The 25,740-nt window shown below is 44.3% G+C and overlaps 1 protein-coding gene across 1 annotated transcript in view; it reads left to right on the forward strand.

Annotated features, from left to right (window-relative positions):
- Positions 1-25,464, forward strand: part of NOTCH2 (notch receptor 2) — a 194,797-nt gene extending 169,333 nt beyond the window's left edge. Inside the window, exons 20-34 of the mRNA XM_024119792.2 lie at positions 1,126-1,279; positions 1,662-1,846; positions 3,479-3,611; positions 7,885-8,121; positions 10,946-11,058; positions 12,014-12,519; positions 13,880-14,227; positions 15,076-15,218; positions 15,421-15,631; positions 16,081-16,177; positions 17,653-17,821; positions 18,642-18,943; positions 19,756-19,903; positions 20,918-21,015; positions 21,941-25,464. Of these exons, the coding sequence (XP_023975560.1) occupies positions 1,126-1,279; positions 1,662-1,846; positions 3,479-3,611; positions 7,885-8,121; positions 10,946-11,058; positions 12,014-12,519; positions 13,880-14,227; positions 15,076-15,218; positions 15,421-15,631; positions 16,081-16,177; positions 17,653-17,821; positions 18,642-18,943; positions 19,756-19,903; positions 20,918-21,015; positions 21,941-23,329 (4,233 nt within the window). The 3' untranslated portion in view covers positions 23,330-25,464. The remainder of the gene's footprint in view (positions 1-1,125; positions 1,280-1,661; positions 1,847-3,478; positions 3,612-7,884; positions 8,122-10,945; positions 11,059-12,013; positions 12,520-13,879; positions 14,228-15,075; positions 15,219-15,420; positions 15,632-16,080; positions 16,178-17,652; positions 17,822-18,641; positions 18,944-19,755; positions 19,904-20,917; positions 21,016-21,940) is intronic.
- Positions 25,465-25,740: the final 276 nt, after the last annotated feature.

Here is a 25,740-nt window from a genome sequence, read left to right on the forward strand (position 1 = left end):
TTAAAATTCAGGTACAACATCTAAGGGGATAATGAGAATTATCATGTCTTGCAATATTGTAACAGTCTCAAAACCAAGCTATTCACGTGTCTTTTAAATTCAACTATTTATAATAATATACGTTTTCATAGACTCTTGTAAGGGAAGGACCCCTCAGAGCTGACTGGTCTAGCCTTTCATTTCATGGAAGAAGAAACTGAGCCCCAGAGGGGCAAAGTACCTTTTCCAAGGTTGCATACCAAACAGCACTGTGTTTAATTTTATGTAGCTTTACCTCTCAAACAGTGGTACATGATAGAATAACAGCAGTCCAAAGAATTTAGGAATAAATGGCCAAGTTCAACTAGACTTACAGAGTACACTTCAATAAGGCTTTGCTGTAAGCAAAGGTGCTATGAGCACCTCTGCCTATTAAACAGCTTGTTGCTGATTCTGTGAATCAGGAGGATATTCTTCACAGGGCTCCTGCTTTTTCTCACAGTGTAGACTACAGGTGCTAGTGGAGCGCTCTGCCCTTCCCCCTTTCTTTCACAAAAGGTCTGTATTGTTGAATATGGCCTTCCTCTCCCCGGGGGCCAGGCCACCACATGTGAGTTTCGGAGAAGGTGCTAGTTCACTTACAGTCTTTGTCTCATGCTTTTCATAAGCCTGAGTTTCTCCCATCAGATAAGCTCTCTGACAGTTTTTAGGTTTATTAACAGACTTTAAGTCCTTTCACTCATATTCACCACAGACAGATTTGATCAAGCCCCACGTGGATTTCTCACTCAGGAGTAGCACATAGGAGCTGTCTGACAGCTTTAACTCTCTCTTTCTTTCTAGCCCCATAGGGTGGCCATGTTTCTAGACATAAGTGTGACGTAGGGGATAACTTAACCTATTGGGCTTCCTCAGATTCTTAAACTTATGTGGTAAGAATTTTTAAATAGCAGAGCTAAAAGGAATTAGACTGTATAAAATGATTAGATTATCTGGGAACAGTGGATCTAAGTTTAAGGCTTGGGTGAGGGCTCTTTTTTAAAATTATTAATTAGTATGCTTTCCTTTGATTTCTTAAAATGCAGTGTAACTTTTTTTTCGTTTCTGGTGTCTGAATGTTGATGTATGTGTATGCCCCTGTTTCAGACCCTGGTGAACCTCTGTAGTCGGTCTCCATGTAAAAACAAAGGTACTTGCATTCAGGAAAAAGCACAGTCCCGGTGCCTGTGTCCATCTGGATGGGCTGGTGCTTACTGTGACGTGCCCAATGTCTCCTGTGAGGTTGCAGCCTCCCACAGAGGTGAGCTGTGCCCCCTCAGACTCAAGGGTCAGTCCACAAAGTATTGACTGACCAGCAGCATTTTAGGGCAAATATTGTTATCGTGGGAGGAGAGGGAAGGGAAGACAGGAGTGGATGGACAAGACTCTGGAGAAAGGGTCTGAAACAGAAGGTGAAAGGGCAGAGGAACAGCTCTAGAGATTCCAAAAAGAAAGGTATTTGAAGTGAAATGAAGGCATATTCCACTTTCAGGGCTTGTTTATTTTTAATATAAAACTGGTACCGAGGATTGTGAACTAGACAAGAATAAAATTTGATGTGTCACCCAGCTTAGATTAGTTGGTCTGAACCTGACGTGTTGTATGCTCTTCCATGATGTTTCTTCCTCCACCGGGTTTCCCAGGGGTGACCGTTGACCGCTTGTGCCAGCACTCAGGCATCTGTATCAGTGCTGGCAACTCACATCACTGCCAGTGCCCCCTGGGCTACACCGGGAGCTACTGTGAGGATCAGCTTGATGAGTGCTCATCCAACCCCTGCCAGCACGGAGCCACCTGCAGGGACTTCATTGGTGGATACAGATGTGAGGTGAGTAAGATGAGCAGGGAGAGGTCAGAGACCCCCCAGAAGATGGCACAACTCCTACGAACATTAGCATATTGAGTTTAGCTGCTTATGTCTTATTTCACAATTTATAACTTTTTTTTCCAGTTACAATTACAATGTTTACTAATCACTGTTTTTTTTTCAGTCCCCCTGTGCAATAAGTTAAAATAGCTCTGGTAAGATATTTTTACAGAGGTCTGGAACCATCTTACTTCCACAGGGTTGCTTCCAGGATTCAAAGCCAACATTCGCGTGCTGTGCATTTCACAGTCCCACCCAGCCCAGCGGCCCCTGGTACTTCCCTGAATAGCAGTTGAGATAGGAGAAGCCACTTTGAGGCGTGTCCCTTTGACCCATGTCATCTTTGTATACAGTCATTGATCAACCAACTAATAATTCTCTCAGAAAAATGTTGCTTAGCCTGTTCTGTGTAGTGTCATACTGTTACATGTGTATACTTGAGGATGTGTGTGTCTTTTAAGGGACATGTCGTGTCTTCTTAATGTCTGGGCTGATAATGGTTAGATCAAGATTTTAACAAAAGACCAGAGACATGGATTTGATCCCAGTTTAGACCACCAAGCAACACTGAGAAAAGCTTTGCTTGTCTACTTATCGTAAATGAGCCAAAGATGGCATCTGTATATTGGTCCCTGAGTTGTTTATTTCTTCACAGCAGGCTGAGACCTGTTAGCTCAAAAACCACTGGAACCAAACTCAAATTTTTACACATCCGATTGTTTTAAACATAGCCTTAATAAGTAGAATTTAGCCACTTAGAGCCTGCCTGATTTGTATATTCTGCAAACCTGCACCAGACACTGCTAGCCATAGGTAAGATAAGCCCCAGGACATGAAGATACCAAGCCACAGCTGCCCTTCAGAGCTCTCTGATCCAGAGACCCTGGCCTGGCTGCTGAGTGATATCACCAAACACGTCAGCCCCATCTCTGTAATCTCTTTCCCTCCAAGTTCATCTGCCCTCCTCTCCTTACCCTCTTTCTCCCTCTGGATGATCTTATGCTGTGAGGGACTCAAAGCATTTCCCAAATAGAGCCACTTCGTGGTCAGTATCTTCTTTCTTGATCAGCCCTAAAAGCCCTGGAGCCCCTACCTCTAGCCCAGCTAGCTAGCCCACCTCTCTGGGCCCTCACCCCATACCAGTCAATTTCTCACACTTAAACATGTAGTTTCCTGAACCTGGAGATCAATACATGTGATATCTTTACTACCATCCACACATACCATTTGAGTGAGTCACAGGGTCCTCATCACATACAAAGGAATGCATATTTTAGGGGAAGCCTGCACACAGGAGGGACAAAAGTTTTGCTCAGGCATCATCTGAAATATCGCTCAGAATATTCAGTCCTTGCCTTCCCCTTCAAGTGGCTTTTTATCACTTTCGGCTGGAAGTGATAAATGCCAGTAAGTTGTGAGCTAACTCTGCACGAGATGGTTAGTAGAGAGTGTGATGATGCCAGAGAAGCGTACAAGGGCTGGGTAGGGGTTGGGGGAAGAGGGTCACAGTAACTTACCAGATCTCATTTGCTCTCATGGTCTGTGTCCTACAATGGGCCAATATTTCTTGTTCGTTTTGCTTGCTCTTGGCAGTGTGTCCCAGGATATCAGGGTGTCAATTGCGAGTATGAAGTGGATGAGTGCCAGAACCAGCCATGCCAGAATGGAGGCACCTGTATCGACCTTGTGAACCATTTCAAGTGCTCCTGCCCACCAGGCACTCGGGGTATGAAATCAGCCTTACCTGTCTTCCATCCAGGGCATTCTCTAAGTTATAAATGCATTTTTAGTGTTGAGTGGGTTTTTAAAAATCAAGCATTATTCTGAATCCTGGTAATTCAAACCATTTCATTCATCTCTTGCCTAGCTCTGATGTTCTGACTCCAATTCTGTCTGGTTGTTGCTGGAATCCATGAAACACAGAATGTGAAAATGACATAAGGTTGCAACAAAGTTAATCTGGTTAGCAAGATTTTTTGGTGCTTCAAGGGAAGACAACTAGTGGCCTCTTTAAAAAGTAATTCATATTTACCAGCTCATGTATTTTTTTAAACTTGCCAAGTTTTGCCTCCATAAAGTGGGGAAATGAATGACATGAAAACATTTGCCTATTTTCATAAGGACAGGGGAGAACACTGATGGCCCAAGACTGTAACTAAGAATTGCAGTAAGACCTAATGAGATACAACCCTAGATGGTGGATGATGGAGCCATCATTTTGCCAGGGGCATTCCCCTGCCTCCAAACAATCTCTTGGAAAGAGCTTAGAGTATTGTTTTTTAGAAGAGATGTAGTTATAATGGTACCTGCTCTGAGCAACTTGTGAAAAAAATAAAAAGTAAGAGGCCATCCACAATGGTGGGAAATCGATTCTCATTGTCAAAGAGAATAGAATGTTAGAGAAATATTTATACTGTCTTAGACCTTTGTGTCAGTGAATTTTGATAATTTACCCTTCTTGAGTTCAGAGTTTGGCTAAATTAAAATGGAAGAGTACCCCACTAGTAGGCTAGTTATTGAGCAACGAGGTTAACGGGGAAGAAAAAATTAGGGAGAAACAGCCTTTGAATATTTGAAGATTTGTCCTGTAAAAGTACTGAGTTCTGTGCTCAGTACTTGAAAGAGAAGTGGAAGTTAATTTTGACTTGTCGTTAGCTTGGTCCTTTGAATACTTGTACTGTATGGAACAAGCTGTGATTCTGGTAGTAGCAAATTAAACCTCAAATCTCAGTGGCTTAACACAACAATTTTTTTTTTTTTTTGTCACTCAAATCAAGTCTGAGTGTGTTGGGCTACCTCTCTTTATATTTTAGAAATGTGGCTTGCAGCACGGGGCCTCCAAGACCTCCACAGCAGGGGAAGAGGGACAGACTTATAGGGTCATGCAGCAGCTTTCAATACCTCAGTCTGGAAGTGACACCCATCACTACTGCTCACAGTATACCGGCCAGAAGTAGTAAAATGGTCTCAACCTGACTTCAAGGGAGACTGGGAAATGTAGGCAAGCACATGGATATTCATCTACACTAAAATCTCTGCTATACCATTAACTTTTTTTTTTTTTTTACCGTTAACTTTTTATTAATTAGAGATATCAGTCCTAGAATGGATCGTTTCACAACGACGAAATTTCTCTCTTCTAACCATTTGTTAAGGATGGCTGAAATAGTAGTTTTCCTATTATTATTAACAGTCTTTTTCTTCTGGCACTTTGAATGTGTCATCCCATCCCATGTGATTTGACCTCCATTTTTTAAAATGAGAAATTAGCTGCTAACCTTATTGAGGATCCCTGTACATGATGAGTCGCTTCTCTCTTGGTGCTTTCAGAATTCTCTCTTTGTCTTTTATGACGTGTGTAGGTGTAGATCTCTTTGAGTTTGTCATACTTAGAATTCGTTGAGTTATTATACTGTTGTGTTTGGTTAGATATGTGGAGTGGTATTTATTTCTCCTGGCTTGACTTCTCTGGCCATTGGTGAACATTCCAGAGGACTCTCAAGTCCCACAGCCTCATTGCTAAAGTTACCACTTTTGCTTTTCTTTCTATACTCCTGAGCTTTGGATCTTGGCCTGGGTTGCCTCCAGTCCCCCACGTCAAGAGCTAACTGTAATAGTTCTTCTGCCTCTGGCTGAGGTTGACCTGTCTTTTACTTGATAGGTCTGTTCACGACTGCTGATTCTATTCTGATGGGAGGATAAGCATCTGTGTTCATTTTACTAGCAGTCCATAGAATACCAAATATTCTATGAGAGTGGGAGCACATACTGGTTTGCTTTTACTTTGCAGTTTTTGATTTTGTTTGTTAATAGGTAATGTATGCACATGGTCCACAATTTTATACAACCCCTCGCCCCAACACACACACACACACACACACACACACACACACACACACACACACACACACGTAGAAAGAGCATACAGTGAAAAATCTCCTTCCCATATACCTAGTTCTCCTTCTCTCACAAACAAGTGAACACCACTTTTCTTTAGTTTTTTGTGTATCTTTCTTGAGTTTTTTTTTTTAATGTATCCTTCAGAGTTTCTTTATGTATATAGAAGCCAAGGACAAAGATATTTTTAATACCCACTTGTTACTCTGAAGATAGATTAGACACAGTATTTTGCACTTGGTTTTTTTTTTTTTTTTTTTTTTACTTAATTGGAGATGTTTCTATATCAAAATATAGAACCTCCATAATCTTTTTTATTCTGCAGAAATCCCTTTTATGGGCATACCATATTTTACTTAACCAGTGCCCTAATGATAGAAATGTGAATTGTCTAGCATGTGTGTAAGTGTATTTGTAGAATAAATTTTCAGAAATGGAATTGCTGGATTAGAGAATATGTGCATTTGTAATTTTGGTTGATATTACTGAATTGCAATGTATGAGCAAACCTATGGGCTTCTCCTCAATGTGAATGGACATACTCTCACTTAAGAGTCATTTGGTTTTCTTTTTTCTATGGTTTCTCTGTTCATATCTGTATCCTTTTTTCCTGCTATGTTGTTTATCTTAATATTTTACAGAGAACATATGTCTATGAAATAAAATATAAGTATATTCCCGATGTATTACTTTTTGTTCTTTAATTTTCTTTATGGGGATTTTTCATGCAGAGATTTTTATTTTTAATCAGGTTGAATTTATCAGTTTTTTTTTTATGGTTTCTGTATTTTGAATCCTAGTCAGCAACACTGTTCACATTCTAAGATTATAAAGGAATTCTCACATATTTCCTTCAAGTACTAGAATACTGGAGAACTTTTTCCATATGGCTACTGATTTGTCCCAAAACAATTTACTGAATATTTGATCTTTCATACAGTGATCTGAGATGGCACCTTTATCAAATTCTAAATTCCCATGTGTATTTGGGTGTTTTTCTGGACTTTCTTTTTTGTTCTATTATTCTATTAATTTATCAATGCCTCTCTGCTTTAAATATTAAGGATCTTCTTTTTCAGGGTTTTCCAGGCTGTGGTTTTAGTTTGTTTTTCTATATAATTTTAGAATCAGATTGTCTATTAAAAATCCTGTTAGTATTTTTATTGGAGTCACATCAAATTTATGAATTTGTGTAAAGAAGACTGACATCTTTATGATGAGGAGTCTTCCTAACCAAACCATAGTGTCTTTCCATTTATTCAAGTTTCCTTTTGAGTCTTTCAGGTCTATTTTAAAGTCTTCATGTAGGTGTAGCACATCTCTTGTTAAGATTATTATTCTTAGGTATTTTATCTTTTGTTATTGCTATTGAAAATGAGGCCTTTTCTTACATTTTTCTTTTCTTTCCAATAGTCTTGCTATTACAAGTGGTAGGAATACAGAACTGCTTTCCTTTCTTTTGAAATTTTTTGAATTAATCATGAAATCATTTCTAGAATAGTCATTGATTTCTTTTGTTTCTTTCTCAAAAATATTTACAGATACTCATGCTTGATGGCTCATTTACAACTACAGCACATTGAATGAGTTCTGTTTTAAATGGAATAACCTTTGAGCTCTCAACAGGATATTTCCCCTCTGTTTTTTCAATATAAGATATTAGTGCACTTATACTATTTTACAGGAAAAGTCAATTATGTCACTCAAAATTTACTTCCAATTCTTACCAAGAATTCTTCCAGTTCTTACTTGTAATCTATTTATTTATTTATTGTTATTTTTTTAACTTTCTCTATTTTGAATCAAAATGAATAAATTAATGAAAATAATGCTAGCTACTACCTAATGAGCTGCTTCCTTGGGTTGTGCGGGAGAGTACATGTGAAGCCCTGAGTACATTCTTTCCTTACTGGTGACCAAGAGGATGGCAGCTGTCCTTGATCAAGAGTGTGTTTTGCCCTGCCTGACCTAAAAGTTCCCACCGCAGACTGAGAAATGTAACCTGACTAATTGTGAAAGTGCCAAAAGGGTGGTTCTCCCTTGCTGGAAAACAGCGTTCCAAGGATTGTCATGATTTTCTCTTTCTCCTCTCTTTCCTCCAGGCCTGCTTTGTGAAGAGAACATTGATGACTGTGCCAGGGGTCCCCACTGCCTTAATGGCGGTCAGTGTGTGGATAGGATTGGGGGCTACAGTTGTCGCTGCTTGCCTGGCTTTGCTGGAGAGCGGTGTGAGGGGGACATCAACGAGTGCCTCTCCAACCCCTGCAGCTCTGAGGGCAGCCTAGACTGCATACAGCTTACCAATGACTACCTGTGTGTCTGCCGCAGTGCCTTTACTGGTGAGCGACTTTCCAGCCTCCCCAGCCACTCTGCCTCGGAGGGGGATTTTAGTGAGGAAGTTGGGCCCTGTATGACACGTCCCAGACCCGAGTGAAGCTTTTCTCATATGTGAAAAACTAGACCAGCTTAATTCAAGGGCCCATTTTTTCTTAGGTCTGTGTGCTCCATCGACGTTTGCTATTCCTGAGAGACGCTGTCTCTTTTGTTATACATTCATTATATCATATTGTAGCAGAAATATAAAAAAAAGAAATAGAATGTTGGGAGTAGTTGAGCAAAATAACATTTTTAAATTGAGGTAAAATACACATAACATAAAGTTTACAATCTTTACCATTTTTAAGTGTACAGTTCAGTGGTGTTGCGGACATTCACACTGTTATGCTACCATCACCACCATCCATCTCCAGAACTCTTCATCTGAGCAAAATAGCATCTTGTTTTCAGGAACCTTACATCTAACTTTGGTTTCATCACCCTGCCTCATTTGGCATGTAGTGACTTGAGTTACTGGGTAGTCGCTGCCACTGTGACCTTTCCACCTCTGTGGGAATCCAGAGAGGCTTAGGGTCTTCTAGGACACTTAAAGGGAGTAGATCCAAATTGGGGTGTGTTTAACCAAAATTGGTTAATGAGGGTTTGAAAAGGAAAACTTCAGAAGTCACAAGTATGACCTGCAGTCTTAAGACTTGGCTGTGTTCATCACAGATTATAATGATGACCAAGTCCTGCCTCAGAATAAGGACTTTATCATAGACACTTACTAATTATTTCTGGAGGAGGGCAGCTTGGTGACTTTGGGGAGCTAAAATAGTTGTTTATGTCTAAATATGGCAGTATCATCAGATACTCTGAAATCTGTTTTGCACTTCTGGGGTCCATCCGAATCTTATGCTGTAGAAGTATTCCTTGGGAGTCAGATGAGAGTCTGCAGTAGTCTACTTACTAATAGTTTGGCGAGTTGGACTCTGCTACATTCTGAGCCTATTATATCCAGACATTCTTCCTTCCAATTTTGAAGATGTGCTACCTTTAAGAACTTGGGAATTTTATTAAAAATGGGATGGATTTTGAAATATAGAAGATGCCTAGGTACATTATCAAAAGAAAAACAATCCATTATGAACATCATGCCTTCGAGGCAACACTGGACTATAGTCTCATATTGGTCATGATGTGCTTGAGAAGCCAGAAGAGCAGACCTGACTCCTGTTCCTTTCATTACCTCTGAGGCTTCCTTTATCTGGAAACAATGATAAGCTCTTAAAGAAAGAAGGAAATAGATGAAGGAAGGAATGGAGGCCACCTTGAATTGGGGTCCCCTAGTCAGGAAGTGGTGTTTCTACATTTTCTACACTTGTGAATAAAAAATGCTTTGACTCATTGATTGCAATTATGGTGGGGTGCTGATGCTGAGATGAGCATCAAGGGACCATCAGTCCCTGAGCCTCATGCAAATGTGGTGGCTGCTCTTGCTTATTGTCTGCTGCTATGATTTGAAGAAACAAACATCTGTAACTCCTGCCTCATAATTCTGGTTGGCCAAAATTACTGCTATTTTAATTTCATTTTAATTTTTTTTTTTTTTTTTTTTTTTGTGGTATGCGGGCCTCCCTCTGCCGTGGCCTCTCCCATTGCGGAGCACAGGCTCCGGACGCGCAGGCTCAGCGGCCATGGCTCACGGGCCCAGCCGCTCCGCGGAATGTGGGATCCTCCCAGACCGGGGCGCGAACCCAGTTCCCCTGCATCGGCAGGCAGACGCGCAACCACTGCGCCACCAGGGAAGCCCTCATTTTAATTTTTAAAGCCATCTCTTCCCTTCCAAGTGCCTGAAGGCCAGATGGGGCCTGAATCCTGCCATTTGCCAAAAGGCCCCAACATTGCCCCACGTCCCCACCATGATTTCATTTGCTTAGTTCCGTTTGTCATGGAACAGTGGGCTCAGGATACCTTCTGTTTTAGAACTGTGCCTAGAGATCATTAACTCTGGGAATATTAAGCTGTGTTTTGAAACAGTGCCAGTCAGGTTACAGAAAGGCTAAAAAATGATTGAAAAGAGATGTCACTGATGAAAATTCCCTATAAACTGCAAATCACCCTTTTTCTTAGTTTTTTTCTTTTAATTTTTATCGTAGTATAGTTGATTTACAACGTTGTGTTACTTTCTGCTGTACAGCAAAGTGAATCAGTTATACATATACATATATACACTCTTTTTTAGATTCTTTTCCCATATAGGTCATTACAGAGTATTGAGGAGAGTGTCCTGTGCTATACAATAGGGTCCTTATTAGTTATCTATTTTATATATAGTAGTGTGTATATGTTAATCACCATTTAGATGTATTGGTCTGGTGTAGCCTCTCTTATGAAATAGACGGTGTTAAAATGCAGTGAACACTTTTGCTAGATGTTTCTTTTGACTCATGAAAGCTAAAGTGACTTCAAAAAAAGCTTAGATGTCATTTTCCTTTTTTTTTTTTTTTTTGGAGGGATTAGTCATTTTTTTTGTAAAAAATCTTGTTTTGTGAGTCGATTCTTATTTTGTGAGTCGATTCAGGCACATATGTGTGCCACTTGTGCTTATTACTGAAGATAAGACAAATGAGGGAACTGCCCTGAGTTGGTGATTGGCCACGCATGTTGAGATCCAATGAGTGCCTTCCTCATCCTCTTTTGTTCCCTTAGGCTTAGAACTTAATTCTCATACCTCTTCCTCCTTCTCTAATCCTTTGACTGGCTCACATCCCAGTAGTGTTCTGTTCTGTAACTTGCAGTTACTACTTCTGCCTTTTAAAACACCCTTTCATTTTCTACTCTGAGGTCGTCACTGTGAAACTTTCGTCGATGTGTGTCCCCAGATGCCTTGCCTGAATGGAGGGACTTGTGCTGTGGCCAGCAACATGCCTGATGGTTTCATTTGTCGTTGTTCCCCGGTGAGTGCCATGTTGCCTATTGAAGGAGGATGCTCTCTTCCACACAGTCTGTGATGAAGCTGAGATTAAACCTGGTGTTTCCGAGCTCTGTGGGGAACTATCTTGGTGGGGACATTTCTTAATTTTAGCCTCTTTAGGAGAAAGTGCTTCCGTTTTCCATTGAGAACTGTTAAAATACTTCCAGAAACAGTGAGCTCCCTGATCTGTGACTGTCAATCTTCAGAAGCACCAAGGGCAATGGAATGTTCCCTTGAAATCAGGGCTAGTGTCTCTGGCTTCTGGGTCTTGTGCTGGAGGGTAGTCTTTACTGCCCAGATTGGGTCAGAGTTGGTTGGAAATGCCACTCTGCTCACATTCCTTGGCAGGGACTATTTGAGAGCAGGCTGCTTCTTCAACTAGAAGGAAGCCTAACATTAGCCATTTGCTGTGCAAACACTTTTGCTACTGCCAGAGGCTAAAACCTCTCTAACACAGATCGCTATGTGTGAAGAGATACCAAAAGGAAACCTGTTCAGTAACCTTGGCCTGGACTGAGCAAGAAGGCCAAGAACGAAATGGCATAGGGAAGTTTTTTAGACACCTAATACTCTGAAGTGAGTTTTTTCCCCTATAAAGTCGCTGTAGGAGTGATCTAATGACGCTTAGGAAAGGTGCTAATAGATACGGTGTCACCTGACTCTTATCCTACCATGAACTGTTGACTTCATTTCTAGAACTGAGCTCTTAGAGTGAGAAAATTCTATATTCATCCTGTGGAACCGCCAGCCCTAACCTATAGGTTGACTTGAAGAGGTCTCTTCCTAGAACTTGCTCCAGGAGGCTACACGGAGGGATCTTAGCCAAGGGTCTAGTCTTTACCTCCCTAGAGGTGTGGCAGAGAGGGGATTGGGAGGGGAAATGGGGCATGCCCTCAAGAGTCAGGCTGCCATTCTCATTTGTTCACTGCTTTCCACAGGGATTCTCTGGGGCGAGATGCCAGAGCAGCTGTGGACAAGTGAAGTGTAGGAGAGGGGAGCAGTGTGTGCACACAGCCTCAGGACCCCGCTGCTTCTGCCCCAACCCCCAGGACTGCAACGCAGGCTGTGCCAGTAGCCCCTGCCAGCACGGGGGCAGCTGCTACCCTCAGCGCCAGCCTCCTTATTACTCTTGCAAGTGTTCTCCGCCGTTCTGGGGCAGCCACTGTGAATTCTACACAGCTCCCACCAGCACCCCTCCTGCCACCTGTCTGAGCCAGTATTGTGCCGACAAAGCTCGGGATGGCATCTGCGATGAGGCCTGCAACAGCCATGCCTGCCAGTGGGATGGGGGTGACTGTTCCCTCACCATGGAGAACCCCTGGGCCAACTGCTCCTCCCCGCTTCCCTGCTGGGATTACATCAACAACCAGTGTGATGAGCTGTGCAACACGGCTGAGTGCCTGTTTGACAACTTTGAATGCCAGAGGAATAGCAAGACATGCAAGTAAGCATCCAGGGTCCCCAGAACCGAGGGACACCGTCACTAACATACCTTGGTTTCTTGTTCTTGCTCCTAACCACTCCAGTGCTTCAGCCCAAGCTGCCTCTGCTTTTCGGACTGGTGCCCTGGGGCCCTCTTCTTCCCGGTGTCAGCCTTGTCCCAGCACGCGCTGCCTTGTGCTCTCCCTTGCTGACAGAGGTGCAGGAATGCTCACTGCACAACCGCCCTCTCTCTGCCTGTCTCTGCTTCCTCGCCTGCTGCTCTCACAACCTCCTGGGGGAAATAACTTTTGGAAGTGTTGTTACCCACTCTCAGGCAGCCTCTCACATAACCTGCCTGCAGGATGGATGGAAAGGTCTGTACCTCTCTCTATTTGCCCCATTCCTTTCCCTAAGACGGGGTTTCCCCATCAGGTTTATCAGGAAGCATAAGCTAGCTTAGGCAACTTAACCCTCCAGGTCTTCATTGTTGCAGTTATAGGGGGCTTTGTGGGTTACATAATGACTTTCCATTTAGTCATCCCATTTAGTTTAACTCTGATTAATTTTCACCAACCTTGTGAGGCATAGGTATTGTTAATGGCCTTTCACAGGTGAGGGAACTGAGACCTAGGAGGTTCAAGAACTTGCCAAAGCACATACAGCTACTCCTGACCTCCTCACTGAGCTAGAGTGGCACAAGTTGTACTAGGTGGTGGAACCATCAAGGGATGGGAGTGGGGGAGGAGAGGAGAGTGGAAATAAAATGATTTTTGCATCACTGGGCTTTGGGATTCAATTTCCTTTTCCCAGTGTTTGAAAGGTACTGTACACATTAGATCTGGTATCCTGTGTGGGACACACTGCTCCCCACCTACCTTCCAGAGCTGGGATTCAATCTTGATTAGAAAAGAATTGGGCCATATCAACGTGGTCCACTGTACAGCATCTCTTGGTGGTACAGGGCTACTATCCAGTTTCTGGAAGTACTCTCTAGAGTCATGTTTTACTTCTGAAAGCCTAGAGTCAATGGATTAAAAAAAAATAAAGGAAGCATGAACCAAGTAGATTTTTGTTCCAGATTTGTTTACAAATCTGATGTAACAAGATTATGAGCTGCCTGGGGGCCCATGAGTGTAGTGAGAACAGTTTTGTTTCTCATTCAGAGAGCACTCACTGACACTAAGGGGTGTAGACTATATAGACTCTAAGAAGACAGGGATGGGAGAGTCACAGAAGGCTTCATGGGGCATTCGGGATCTAATCTGAGCCATAGAAAATGGGTAGGAAAATCCACATTAGTTCCACGGGGAAACCAAATAGAGCTCCGGTCTGGTCTGAGACCCTTACCTTGTTCTCTTCCTCCTCTGCCTCCCCCTGCCTAGATATGACAAATACTGTGCAGACCACTTCAAAGACAACCATTGTGACCAGGGATGCAACAGTGAGGCGTGCGGCTGGGACGGGCTGGACTGTGCTGCTGACCGGCCAGAAAACCTGGCACAGGGTACCCTGGTCATTGTGGTGCTGATGCCACCTGAACAACTGCTCCAGGATGCTCGCAGCTTCTTGCGGGCGCTGGGCACCCTGCTCCACACCAACCTACGCATCAAACGGGATGCCCAGGGGGACCTCATGGTCTACCCCTATTATGGTGAAAAGTCAGCTGCCATGAAGAAGCAGAGATTGACGCGCAGGTCCCTTCCTGGCGATCAAGAACAGGAAGTGGCTGGGTAGGTTTTTTAATTTCTGAACTTCCTAAAGCTTAATTTTATCAAGCTGAGCACTCTGATACACAGAAGTCATAACTGCACCTATAAAGATGAAAGGTCAGAAAAAGAACAGCCAACCAAGTAACACAAGCCCATGATCCCAGTATTTACAGTTAGTGCTAAAGGTTTGCCTTGATTCTGGGATCCTGAAAAGTGGGCCGGGGCAAGTGGGGGGCAGGATGTCAGGATGGCCTCCTCAGGTGCTAGAATCTCGAACCGTTTGCCAGAGTTACCTTAAATCCCTCTAGTAATGACTCCTCTTTATATTAATCCTGGCCTTCTTTTCAAGGCCCTCCATTTATGTCTCTTTGACAATGGTGATGTTCCGCATATGTTCTGTCATTCACACCCCACATTGTTAGTATATCTCACAGTGTTCAACTCGATAGCTAGCTGAAGTACAGATGCAGAGACAAAGGAGAGTAAGGGACAAAAACAAGGGGCAGGGGTGTATTTTTAGAGTGGCTCTATGTACTGTTGAGTACGTTGGAACGGGTAGGAGAAGCCCACCAAAGACAGCTTCACCCCATTTTCTCACTTTGTCTTATGTTGCCTAAGTCAGAATGCTTAGGCTCAGCCAAACCAAGAATAGTGAGACATCTCCCAAGTGAGAGTTAGTGTTTAGGATCTAGATGGACAACATCTTAATTTCTGAGATCTTTCTGGAGGCAGCATCCAGAGGTGGAGAGCCTGAGGCTGAGGGTGAGGAAGAAGGCTCATGTCACCCTCTCTAACTCAGATTCCTGGACTGACACCCTTCCGTTTTCTCACCATTTCCCTTTTACCTCTTTCCCCTCGGCTTCCCACAGCTCTCAGGTATTCCTGGAAATTGACAACCGCCAGTGTGTTCAAGATTCAGACCAGTGCTTCAAGAATACGGATGCAGCAGCAGCTCTTCTGGCATCTCACGCCATCCAGGGGACCCTGTCGTACCCTCTTGTGTCTGTTGTCAGTGAGTAGCACTGGAATTAAGGGGAAAGTATGGGGAGAAAGGTGTCACTTGGGGGCAGAAAGAACAGGGCATAGTTTACAATGTGCAGCTCTCTATTTCTCAGGGCTGGTGAGGTCAAAGTTGTTCTCTAAAGGAATGTAGGGGGAATATTGAGAGGTGGATGTTTTATTCATCACTTTTCCCTGTCTCTCTGCACTTTCAGGTGAATCCCTGACCCCAAAACGCACCCAGCTTATCTATCTACTTGCTGTTGCTGTTGTTATTGTCTTGTTTATTATCCTGCTGGGGGTTATCATGGCAAAACGAAAGCGTAAGCATGGTTCCCTCTGGCTGCCTGAAGGCTTCACCCTTCGCCGTGACTCCAGCAATCACAAACGTCGCGAGCCAGTGGGACAGGATGCCGTGGGGCTGAAGTAAGGGAGTCTGCCAACAAGCTACCATTCACAGTAATAATGAGCATGGATAAGGGGAAAGTCAGATCTTGATGAATCATGATTTTATATTCTGAGCTCTGGCCATGCTGTGTTATTACACTTGACCATGATTCTGGGTGCCTACTGAGTGACTATAAAATAACAAGAGTCTGGATGCTTCAGTTCTGTACATATAATCACAGTGGTCCTCAGCTTCTGTGATGAGGCAGGCACACTTTTGTTGTCAGCTCTTGATTAGTGGGAAAGGAAAGGATATTTCCTCAGGCAATGGGATGTAATATTGCCCATTTTTCCTGGGCCAAAGGCCCTGAAAGTCTGACTATAGCCATGAGAGTGTGTGATGATAGAAAAAGTATTGAAAACTTCTATGGTCGTTTATGATATAACATCTGCTCTTATTTTACACCTTCATAATTCCGTCACATCAGAAATCTCTCAGTGCAAGTCTCAGAGGCTAACCTAATTGGTTCTGGAACAAGTGAACATTGGGTCGACGATGAAGGGCCCCAGCCAAAGAAAGCCAGGGTAAGCTAGCCATGGTAGAACCACCATTGTTATCCATTATCTGCTCACATTTCATATTTCTGTCCTTTGGTATCTAGAGTGTCATGAATGGGAGAAAAGGGTGATATTCTTTGCATGTTGCCAAGGCAGAGGCTATCCTAGGTTGTCTGAAAAAGCAGGAATCTTTAGGTCACTGATGGCCTTGGGTTACCTATCTAAGTTTTTCAAAAAGAACTCTTTAAAAATAATAAAACAAACATGCTTCCTTCCTCAAGTGTCATGCTGATGGTACTTGAATAAGAACTACTGTGTGTAAGTAGCAATTTCCTTCATGGCTAGATCTCTCCCTTATCCTCTCTGGGTACTTCTTCTGGAAGGGAAGGTGGAACTGATCAGTGGAAGAGAGCCAATGACCACTGAGTTTGGAGGCTTCAAAGCTTGAGCCCTGGAAACTAAAGCCGTATAGAAGTAAGAGGGACATTGGGCTGAGTCTGACATGAAAAAGGAGACCATTTACCCATAGATATACATGGCTGGGATAGGCATGTATCCCAAGGATAGTCTAAATCAGCTTGAGGAAATAAATGCTTGAGGAATACAGGCATGAAGTACACCATGATGGTTAAGAACATTGCTTTAGCTATAGTCAGAACTGGATTCAAGTCCAAAACTCTGGCACATTACTTAACCTCTTTGTATTTAATTACCTTAATCTGTAAGATAGGGAAAATAATAATAATTCTTTCCTCTATGAGTTGTTGTGAGGATTAAATACAGCAATACGTGTAAATTGCCTTACCTATTTTGTGTCACATACTAAATACTTCATAAAGGGCAGCTGGTTTTAAAATTATAATAATAATAATATTATTCAATAAGTACTTCCTGAATGCTTGCTCTGTGCTGGGCACTGGGCTAAATACAGGGTACAAGGAGACAACCTTGAGCAAGGCTTGTTCCCTATTATGAGGATCCTTTCAGGTAGCAGTGGAAACTGCCATGTAGTGCCATGTAAGTACTTAACACATGCTCAGTTAAGAAGAGTGAGCAGAGGGTGCTCTTTAGGACCAACAAGAGGAATTAGAGTCTACTTTCTATTTGAAGGGCAGACAGGAGTTAGTCAGACAAAGAATTGGGAGAGACCATGGCAGGCTGAAGGAACAACATAGGCAAAAGCCCAGAAGCAGGAAAATGGTGCTTTGGGGATCTATAGATGGCATGTTAGGTAGGTAATATAGGTGACGTAGTAAGGCTGAAGCCTAGAGTATGGGAATGGGGAGGTTAGGAGAGTTGTACAGATGATGCAGTAGAGGTAAACAGGAACCACATCATGAGAGCAGTGGGAAGCCAATGTGGATAATAATCTGGAAGGTTAGATAGGAGGACAGAGAAAACTGGGTGGGAGATTAGAAGTGATGGGAGACTCCGGACTAGCTCCTTGTCTGCAGCTCCTGGCGTGGGCCACATTGATAGGGAGAGTTGTCTTCTCCTTTCAGGCTGAAGATGAGGCTTTACTCTCAGAAGAAGATGATCCCATCGATCGACGGCCATGGACACAGCAGCACCTTGAAGCTGCAGATATCCGTAGGACACCGTCTTTGGCTCTCACTCCTCCGCAGGCAGAGCAGGAAGTGGATGTGCTGGATGTTAACGTCCGCGGCCCAGGTCAGCACCTGCAAGCCTCCCCTTTTTCATTGCACATGCCTGCCCTGGCTTCCACCTTATCCCTGTTGTTTGTCCCACTTGGTGATATGCTCCCTTCTGATTTCACAGATTGGAAATCAGCTTGAGGAAGTGAATGTTTAAGGAACACAGGCTTGCAGAAATTATGAATTTATATGAGAAAAGAGGGAAGGATTTCACATTGCTTCACATACAGCATGCTCGACAGCAAATAGGCTGATTATTTGGGATAGATTTTAGTAGGACAAAAAAATAATATTCCAAAGCAGAGGGATAGAGAATTTGTTTAGTTCGTACCTTAGTGCACATAGTTTATTAATACTGGATATTTTTAAAAGTTGTCCAGGGGTTCCCTGCTGGCGCAGTGGTTGAGAGTCCGCCTGCCGATGCAGGGGATACGGGTTCGTGCGCCGGTCCGGGAAGATCCCACATGCCGCGGAACGGCTAGGCCCGTGAGCCACGGCCGCTAAGCCTGCGCGTCCGGAGCCTGTGCTCCGCAACGGGAGAGGCCACGACAGTGGGAGGCCCGCGTACCGCAAAAAAAAAAAAAAAAAAAAAAAAAGTTGTCCAATTTAAAATAACATAGCACTTAGGAACTTGAACAGGAAAGCTTATTTAAAGTAGAGAATAGCTGCTCTTTACAGAAAGGCTATTATCAGGGAAAAGTCAATTGCCAATTACCACAAGAATCACAGAGTTTTTTCACAAAAGAACAATTTTCTTCACATTGAACAACAATAGGGTTAATTGAACATTAATGTCCTTCCCCTCGAATACTTTTTGGAATTTTCCCTTCCTCTAGATGGGTGCACCCCACTGATGCTGGCTTCTCTCCGAGGAGGCAGCTCAGATATGAGTGATGAAGATGAAGATGCAGAGGACTCTTCCGCCAACATCATCACAGACTTGGTCTACCAGGGTGCCAGCCTCCAAGCCCAGACAGACCGGACTGGTGAGATGGCCCTGCATCTTGCAGCCCGCTACTCGAGGGCCGATGCTGCCAAGCGCCTCCTGGATGCGGGTGCAGATGCCAATGCCCAGGACAACATGGGCCGCTGCCCTCTCCATGCTGCAGTGGCAGCTGATGCCCAAGGTGTCTTCCAGGTAAAGAACATGTAAAGAGTTGGTTCCTTATGGATCTAGTATATTTTCCCTTTATGAAGGCACCTAATATCCCATTACATTTGTTCAGTGATTCTTTGAGAAAATAAGGCAGATGATAGAGTCCTGCTTGCCGGAAAGGAAGAGGGAAAGCAGAAAAAGGGAGGCAGGCAAACAGACTTGACTATTTACAGCCAGGAAATAATAGAGCCAACAGCAGATAACACCAGTCTTCTGATTGTTAATCACTGCTTAGCTTTGTTTTGTTTCTGATGTGGCAAAATACCTCCCAAATGAAAAGATCAGATGGGAGTGATGCCTGTTACGAAGCCTCTGACTAGTGTCAGCTTCTCCCTCTAGATATATCTGACCACATGGGCTTCCAGCTGCTCCTTGGTGGGTTTCTTGGCATGCGTTCATGTTGCATACCTGATGCCCTATTATTCTACCCTTATAAGGAAATTGGAGGCATGCTGTATCATCTTAACCTATACACCATAAATGAGGTTGTGGTATTTTCCCACATCCCTCTTCTTTCTTTAGAAAGTAGAAGTACATTAGTTTGCATAGCCATTGTAAAGCTTGAGCACCTATTTGTTTGTATTTTCATTCATCCATTTACTCCTTCATTCATTCATTCAACAAATATTTATTGACTGACCATGGTAGAACCATGGGCACAAAGATAACAAGACGGTCCCTGTCCTCTAGGGACTTACGGTGTAGCCTCAGCTCTGATGCTGTTATTTCTTATCTTAGTTTCATTATTTTTTGTATCCAGATGACTCTCTTTTCTGTACTTTCTCATGTTCTAGATACTGATCCGCAACCGAGTAACTGATCTAGATGCCAGGATGAATGATGGCACCACACCCCTGATCCTGGCTGCCCGCCTAGCTGTGGAGGGAATGGTGGCAGAGTTGATCAACTGCCAAGCAGATGTGAATGCAGTGGATGACCACGGTACGGATGAGAAGCAGGGATTCACATTCCTACCTGCAAAGCAAGCCTCTAGGGAGGAGGATTGTTGCACGATCCTTAATGAGCTGTCCCAGATCCGAATCCACTGAAGATTCATTCAGTCATTCATTCTTCCTTTTACCATATTGAGTTCAGAGATCTGAGGCAGTGGGAGGTGTCCATAGATGAAGCTGGGAAGGGATTTTTAGTGAGGGTTCTTGGATCTCAGAGCAGGTCTATGGAAGGTTGCCCTATGTACGTTCCCAGGCTCTTGATATGAGGATGTGAGAGGCAACTTCATTGTGGAGGTGAGGGTTGTGAGATATTCTAACTATGCATTCTGGCATGTAATAAATAAGTAGGTTATTGTCTTCAGTGTGTGACAGGGTAGATTCTGCCATGTGTGGGATGTGGTACCATAGACAGATGATCCTTTTACTTAGAGGTCTTCTGGAGGCTAGGCAGCCTATACTGAAGTATTTCTAGAATAGGGGAAAATGAAGATAATACTTGGGTTTTTCCTATGGGCCCCCAGAGAGAACTGGCTTCCTACTGCTCTCTGAGAAGTTCAAGGTTTCCTTGTACAAATCCTGATGCTTCCCGAGAGTAGGAGTAGGACATGTCCCTCTGCTCTGTCTGCTTATAAAAATGTTTCGTTTGTTTTGTTTTGTTTTTTTTTATTTTTATTTTTATTTTTGGCTGCATTGGGTCTTTGTTGCTTCATGTGGGCTTTCTCTAGTTGCGGCGAGCAGGGGCTACTCTTCATTGTGTTGCACGGGCTTCTCATTGCGGTGGCTTCTTTTGTTGCGGAGCACGGGCTCTAGGCGCACAGGCTTCAGTGGTTGTGGCACGCGGGCTCTAGAGCGCAGGCTCAGTAGTTGTTGCGCACGGGCTTCATTGCTCTGTGGCGTGTGGGATCTTCCCGGACCAGGGCTCGAACCCGTGTCCCCTGCGTTGGCAGGCGGATTCCTAACCACTGCACCACCAGGGAAGCCCTAAAAATGTTTTTTCCTGCAGGAAAATCTGCTCTTCACTGGGCAGCTGCTGTGAATAATGTGGAGGCGACCCTTTTGCTGTTGAAAAATGGGGCCAACCGAGACATGCAGGACAACAAGGTACAGTCTGGGCTCTGAGCTGGAGGGCAGGCATAGCAGTGCCTCAGATTATAAGGCCTTCGCTTTTCTCCTATAGCTCCTCTTGTGATAAAGATAGACAAAGGTGGAAGCAGATTGGAACTTGATCCGGAGAGCTGGAGTGCTTGTATTGGGCTTAACCAGGGAAGTGTCAGGATTAACCCTCTGCCTACTCAGTCTGCATCAGGCTCTCCTGTCAATAACTTTGGTGTAGCTTTCTCTGCCTTTCTCTTCTTTGACATTTCCCTTTCTCCTGGTCTTCGTTCCGTTCACAGTCACTTCCTTTTCACTTGTTTGTTCTTATTTGTTTTCTTGATACTTTTTTCCCCCCTGTTCTTGGGCACCATGATGTTTTCCTGTTTGCTTTTCTTCCTCTGAGTTTTATGTCATGTTTCCCCTCTCTTGCTCATCTTATCTTCTCTCATTCATTTCCTCTTTGCCCTTATGTTAGTTCTTTCTCTCAGATGTTTTGTCTCTTCTTTCTTTTACTTTCCCTTATTTTTCCCAGTTCTATACATGCTTTAGGTTCTTCCCCTCATACCTTTCTTATTTCTACCTGTTTTTCCTTTTAGAACCCTATTTTAATAAGCTCAGTGCTCTTTTAAGTGAATTTCTGGCTTGGGGACATGCTTTATCTCACATGTTCCCCACTAAGGAGATGTAGCACTCAATGGGGCAAAATTGGTTCTTGGGGAGGGGTAAGATAATCTTAACTTTCTTTATGTATAAAGTACAGATATCCATTCAGTACATAGGTAGTTATACACTTTATCTGTGATATTAAAATTTTATCCGGGAAGGAAGTTAGGAAAAAATGTCTAAAGGGGTGATAACAAACAGATTGAGAAACACTGCTGTATTCTCAAGAGTGTTATTAAAATGTGCTCTGTGTGGGCCTTTTCTGTAGGAAGAGACCCCTCTGTTTCTTGCTGCCCGGGAGGGGAGCTATGAAGCAGCCAAGATCCTGTTAGACCATTTTGCCAATCGGGACATCACAGACCACATGGATCGTCTTCCCCGGGACGTGGCTCGGGACCGCATGCACCATGACATTGTGCGCCTGCTGGATGAGTACAATGTGACCCCGAGCCCTCCAGGCACCGTGCTGACTTCTGCTCTGTCACCTGTCATCTGTGGACCCAACAGATCTTTTCTCAGTCTGAAGCACACCCCGATGGGCAAGAAGTCTAGACGGCCCAATGCCAAGAGTGTTGTGCCCTGTAGCCTCCCTAACCTTGCCAAGGAGGCCAAGGAGGCCAAGGGGAGTAGGAGGAAGAAGTCTCTGAGTGACAAGGGCCAGTTGTCTGAGAGCTCAGTGACTCTGTCCCCCGTCGATTCCCTAGAATCTCCTCACACATATGTTTCTGATACCACATCCTCTCCGATGATTACATCCCCCGGGATCTTACAGGCCTCACCCAACCCTGTGTTGGCCACTGCTGCCCCCCCTGCCCCAGTCCATGCACAGCATGCACTGTCTTTCTCTAACCTTCATGAGATGCAGCCCTTGGCTCACGGGGCCAACACTGTGCTTCCCTCAGTGAGCCAGCTGCTGTCACACCACCACATTGTTCCCCCAGGCAGTGGCAGTGCGGGGAGCTTGGGTAGGCTACATCCAGTCACTGTCCCAGCGGACTGGATGAACCGTGTGGAGGTGAATGAGACCCAGTACAACGAGATGTTTGGTATGGTCCTGGCTCCAGCTGAGGGCACTCACCCTGGCATAACTCCCCAGAGCAGGCCGCCTGAAGGGAAGCATTTACCTGCCCCTCGAGAGCCCTTGCCCCCCATCGTGACTTTCCAGCTAATCCCCAAAGGCAGCATTGCCCAACCAGCCGGGGCTGCCCAGCCTCCGTCCAGCTGCCCTCCAGCTGTTGCAGGCACCCTGCCCACCATGTATCAGATTCCAGAAATGGCTCGTTTGCCCAGTATGGCTTTTCCCACTGCCATGATGCCCCAGCAGGATGGGCAGGTTGCTCAGACCATTCTCCCAGCCTACCATCCCTTTCCAGCCTCTGTGGGCAAGTATCCCACACCCCCTTCACAGCATAGCTATGCTTCCTCCAATGCTGCTGAGAGAACGCCCAGTCACAGTGGTCACCTCCAGGGTGAGCATCCCTACCTGACACCATCCCCCGAGTCTCCTGACCAGTGGTCAAGTTCATCCCCCCACTCTGCTTCTGACTGGTCAGATGTGACCACCAGCCCCACTCCTGGGGGTGCTGGAGGAAGTCAGCGGGGACCTGGGGCACACATGTCTGAGCCACCACGCAGCAACATGCAGGTCTATGCATGAAACACTCTGCCTCCAGCGTAGGGACAGAACTCCTATCGTAAATGCTGCTGAGGAGCAAATGAAGGTCGTCCGGGAGAGAAATGAAGAAATCTCTGGAACCAGCTTCCGGAGGCAGGGGAGAGGAGATGCTCTTATCTTGTAGATGATGCAAAGGAAGCAATTTTATTAGCTTCACTGTGTATCTGCAGGGTTTTGGGAGCGGGGAAGGGACAAGGCTCCTTGTAATCTCTTGCCCATCAAGCCCAGGTTCATGGAATTGCAAGATGAATACAAGACTTGGGACCGTGTTTCCTCTCTTCAGTGTGGGCAACAAGATTGATGCCTGTTGCAGACATTCTTGCAGCTTGGACTATATTTTCAGCCTTGGGGGTTATTGCTATATCCATGAGAAGATTCTATAGTAGAGTCCTATTGGGAATTGTGCCCTGGAATTCTGCTGGAGTTGACCTATCTTATATTCTCATCCTTGGAAAGTCTTTTGACTTGGTGCTGTAATTGTTGCACCTCTCTGTGGCTGGAACCCCACCTGCATGTTGTAGGGCAGGACCTTTGTGCTTTTAATCATTCCTGCTCTGGAAAGCACCTGCAGCCTTCTTTTCCCCTCCTATTTTCCCAGTGTCCCTAGGAGTCTCACAGGGTTTACTTTTATGGTTCTCAGCAGAAAACTTTCAAGTATGTTTCTTTAGAAAATGGACATAGTGCATTCTCCTACATAATATCATTCCTAAAAGAAGAAGGGGAGCAAAATATTTTTCTTTGAACACATTTAGGGGACCAGAACCCCCTTCAAGAGGCTGCCCCTGAATTCTCTTGCCTGCATGCAGGATTCCTACAAACCTTACCAGGAAGAAGAGTAAGAATCCGTTGTTTTTTCCATTTGTGGGCCTAGTAAGTGTGAAGGTTTATCCTTGGCAGCGTAGGTAACATGAGCCCTTTAAAAACCCAAACAGACAAAGGTTTGGAATGTTGGAATGACCAAGAGATAAGGTAACTCATGCAAGGAGTGGTTACCCACTGACCCGTCCCTGCCAAGCATTCCATTGACTGCCAGTGTGAGACACATTTGTTCCCTGATATTAGAACGCTCGGTCTGCTTCACTTACACATCCAGCAGATGAAGATCATCTTAACTGTTGAGCCTTCCCCTCCACATATCTCCAAGAAGAAAATGTCTGAAACAATATTCCCTCGCTGTTTAGAAGTGAAATTTCCTCCGCTCAAGGGCCGCCTGTGACAGTCGTCTTGCCCTAGTCAGATGGCCATAGTCTCTACTTCCTGATGTTCCTTCTGATCCCAGGCCCCTTCACCTAGCTTCCCTCCATACTGTGGGGTCTGATTACTGGTGCACCCAGTAGGTTCTCACTGAACACGTGGGTTTTCTGTGTTCGAGTGTGGGAAATAGAATGATGGCTTACAAGAAGGTTAGAAGGGGAGGAACTATGAGGTAGCCTTTGCTATTTTTTGCTACCATTTCTTTTCCTTTCAAGCAATCATGAGATTCTCTGTTAGGGAACTAATGTGGACACTTATCAGGGACATTTTCCTTTCATAGAGTCACCTTCTAGATGATAATGGACAATTACAGACTCACTGTCCTGTCATCCTCATGTTCAGATTGTGATTGTATCTCACCTGAGTCTGCTTCCTGTATTTGTGGTGTTGGCAACGTTTTTGACCCTCTGTCAAGGACGAAGCATTCTAGCCAACACTAGAAGAGGAGAAAAATACGTTTCTTCCTCTTCTCCCTGAGTCAGCTAACAACTGGTCCTGTCTCCACACTGTTACTTCTGCCCGGTGCTATGATGTCATGACGCATGGAAAATTAGTTCTTCTGGGGACATTTTTTAGATATTAATAGGTGGTCTGCCTACTCCGTGTTGGTTTCGATAGTTTTCATTCCTGCCTTGCCTGGGAGTATTCATCAGTTCTTCCCATTTACCTGATTTATCTGTCTGTGACTTCGTATGGAAACCCTGTGTGTCTGTTCGCATGGAAGTGTACAAAGGATTTTCCCAGTCCTGCCCAAGTTCATTGAATTAAAAAATAATTTTGTTTTTCCCTGATATAAGCAGATTGTTTGTTCATTTGTATTTTATTCTCTCACATGGCAACTCTACCAGCCCCTTTCATAGTATGTAGTGTTTTATCATTCTAAATGGTGACTCTTTATCCTTGGACCCATTTGTTGATTCACAGGTGGGGAGAACCTATCTACATGGATCACTGTGGACCCCACACATCTGCACTTCTCCGTCATCCCGTTCCAGCCCCGCTTCCTCAAAGTGTCAGCCTCTGATCCAGTAGCTTGATCCCTTGTAGCCTCCTCCATCTGCAAGCACACTGTAGGCCTAACTTGCTTGTTCCTCTTTGGGTTTTGGGGAAATGAATGTGAAAGCTGCCATTACAGACAA

The sequence above is a fragment of the Physeter macrocephalus genome, chromosome 4 (genome assembly GCF_002837175.3).
Source record: "Physeter macrocephalus isolate SW-GA chromosome 4, ASM283717v5, whole genome shotgun sequence".
Classification (NCBI taxonomy): Eukaryota; Metazoa; Chordata; class Mammalia; order Artiodactyla; family Physeteridae; genus Physeter; species Physeter macrocephalus.